At 35.1% G+C, this 3160-nt stretch overlaps 1 protein-coding gene across 1 annotated transcript; it reads left to right on the top strand.

Annotated features, from left to right (window-relative positions):
• The first annotated feature begins 1765 nt into the window (after positions 1 to 1765).
• On the top strand, positions 1766 to 2899 carry LOC141628405 (uncharacterized). The gene has a single exon (XM_074441555.1). It carries the CDS (start codon positions 1766 to 1768, stop codon positions 2897 to 2899), a length of 1134 nt encoding a protein of 377 aa, XP_074297656.1.
• The last annotated feature ends 261 nt before the right edge of the window (positions 2900 to 3160 follow it).

Below are 3160 nucleotides of genomic sequence, written 5' to 3'. Positions count from 1 at the left end.
AATGAGTGTGATAATTCTTTGGCAAAAAGGAATGAAGGGCTAGCTATCCCGATTACGGTCCCATTTCCGAGGCGATTGCAGAACAAGAAGATTGAGCAACAGTTCGGTAAGTTTGCCGAAATTTTGAAAAGTCTTCATTTTAATGTACCTTTTGCCGAGTTACTAACCCAGGTACCCTCCTATATGAAGTTTATGAAAGAAATTTTAACACGTAGGAGGCACATAAATGACCATGAGACGGTGGCTTTGACTGAAATGGGCACTGCCCTAATTCAAAATAAGACCCCACCTAAGTTGTCTGACCTGGATAGTTTCTCTATACCATACCATATCGGGACCCACTTAATTGATAATGCATTATGTGATCTGGGAGCTAGTGTGAGTGTCTTACCGTTGTCTCTCGCTAAGAGGTTTGGTTTGACCAAATTTCATTGTACTAATATAACCGTACAAATGGCCGACCGTACATTATCACGGCCCTTAGGTGTCTTAGAGGACATAACTATTAAGATCGTGAAGTTCTTTATTCCTGTTGACACTACTACAAAATGAAGCGATAGCAACACTTGACTTGCAACATTTTTGTAAATTGTTGCATCTTAGACAAAATAGGTAGGATTGCAACACTTTTTTAAGAAACGTTGCATAATATAGTCTACCGCAACACTTTTACATAATTGTAGTATTTTCTTCAATAAAAAAAAAAAAGAAAAAAAGAAAAAACAAAAAAGCGTTGCATTTACCTCAAATGTTGGCGGAAATTTTTGGCGGTCAAATGAAAAAAATAAAAAAATAACACTGTCATCTTCTAAACCAATCGTCACATAAACCCTCATCAAAACACATCACGCTGATTCAAATTCTAGGTTTAATTCGATCAAAGACATATACCCTCTATACACAGCACGCTGATTCAATTCAATTCGTGGAGATTCCTTCATAGTCTCTAATCGGCTTTATCTCAGGTAATTTCAGTAATATTCAATTTTTTTTATCAGAACTGTTCTTTATAATTTGTCTTTGATCGAATTGGGTTTTCAGTTGTGTTGATTGGTATGATATATGATATTCACATTGAATTACGATATTTAATTGGAAGCCTAATTGTTTCTTATAAATTGTTGAATTATATGAGTTGATATTTGATTTCAAAATTCCTTGGATGAATAATTGTGTGCGATTGTCTTGTTTTGTGAAATTGATTGTATAAGACGGTATAATGGTTGATGCAAATGAATTTTAATCCTGGATGAATTTTAATTGTGTGCGATTGTCTTGTTTGGTGAAATTGATTGTATAAGACGGTATAATGGTTGATGCAAATTGATATTTGATTTCAAAATTCCTTGGATGAATAATTTTTTGACTATGACTTGTATAATAGTAGATGCAAATGAGTTTTAATCCTGTCAAAATTACCTATGTTCACTGTAAACAGAATGAATGAAGTGCTTGTAGTATGAGCTTGATTGAAACAAATAATTGAATTCGACTAATTGATCATAAAGGTTGTGATTATGACTTGTATAATGGTTGATGCAAATGAATTTTAATCCTGTCAGAATTATCTCATTCTTTTGTAAATGAGAATGAATGAAGTGCCTGTAGTATGAGCTTGATTGAAACAAATAATTGAATTCGGCTAATTGATCGTAAAGGAGTATTTTTTAATTGAGATACACATAAAGGAGTAGTTTTTACTTGAGTTTATCATTATTTATAAATAATTTATTCCCGTTTCAAATATTATTCCAGCCATAAAGTGATGAGGACAGATAGAAGTTGGATGCATTTACCTAGGCGATTGCCCGAGTATGAAAATGGGGTCATTGAGTTTCTAAACGCATCATTTTCTAAGGTTGTTGTAGGAGGTCAGATTAGATGTCCATGTAAGCGATGCAAAAATCGCTACTGGTTACGGAGAGATGAGGTCTTTGATCATCTAAAAGCATTTGGTTTTGTTGAAAATTATGATGAGTGGATCTTCCATGGTGAGGAACCATTGCAAACTCAACCTTTCATTGAAAAACTAGATGAAGGGGTGAGTTTTATGGACAATACTGATGAATTGTTAAATGACACATTTAGAAATGGGTTTGAGGGATCTACTGGGGTAGAAGATGGTCTAAATGATGAAGCTATAAAGTTTTATAAGTTGGTCGAGGATGGCAAACAAGAGTTATACCCTGGCTGTAAAAGATTTTCTAAACTCTCTTTCTTGATACGATTGCTTTTGTTTAAGACCCTTCATGGAATTAGCAATGTCGCATTTAATGATCTTCTAGAACTTTTGAAGGAAATGGTTCCAGAGGCAAAGATTCCTCTTAACTATACTGAATCTAGAAACATTGTTAAGGACTTAGGACTTCACTATATTAAAATATATGCATGTCCTAATGATTGTATGCTATTTTGGAAAGAGAATGAGCAAGCTGATGAGTGTCTTGAATGTCATACCTCTAAGTGGAAACCATGTGAAGAAAATCAATCTCAAAAAAAGACTCGAAAAATTCCAGCAAAGGTTTTGTGGTATTTTCCACTAAAACCTAGATTACAACGAGTATATATGTGTTCAAAAACTGCAGAATTTATGACTTGGCATGCCGATGAACGTCCAAAAGATGGGTATTTACGACACCCCGCGGATGGGCTAGCTTGGCAAAAGTTTGATTCTCTATACCCCTCATTTGCTAGTGAACCTAGAAATGTGAGGTTAGGTTTAGCTTCCGACGGATTTAATCCATTTAGGACAATGAGTGTTGCTCACAGTACATGGCCTGTTGTGTTAATCAATTATAATTTGCCACCATGGATGTTTATGAAACCAGAGTATTTTATGTTATCATTACTCATTCCAGGACCTGAGGGTCCCGGTAATAACATCGACGTATACCTGTAACCCCTGGTTGAGGAGCTAAAGGATCTTTGGACTGTAGGGGTTCAAACGTATGATAAATCTAAGGACGAAACATTTACATTGCATGTTGCATTGGCTTGGACAATAAGTGATTTTCCCGGATATTCAATGTTGTCGGGATGGAAAACAAAGGGTAAGTTTGCGTGCCCTAGTTGTAATCATGAAACTGATTCATGTTATTTAAAACATAGCAGAAAAATGTGTTACATGGGTGGCCGCAGATTTCTAGATCTTGAACATTCA

The sequence above is a fragment of the Silene latifolia genome, chromosome Y, assembly GCF_048544455.1.
Source record: "Silene latifolia isolate original U9 population chromosome Y, ASM4854445v1, whole genome shotgun sequence".
Lineage (NCBI taxonomy): Eukaryota > Viridiplantae > Streptophyta > Magnoliopsida > Caryophyllales > Caryophyllaceae > Silene > Silene latifolia.
The sequence above is the reverse complement of the archived record's forward strand: the minus strand, read 5'-3'. Positions and strand labels throughout refer to the sequence as shown.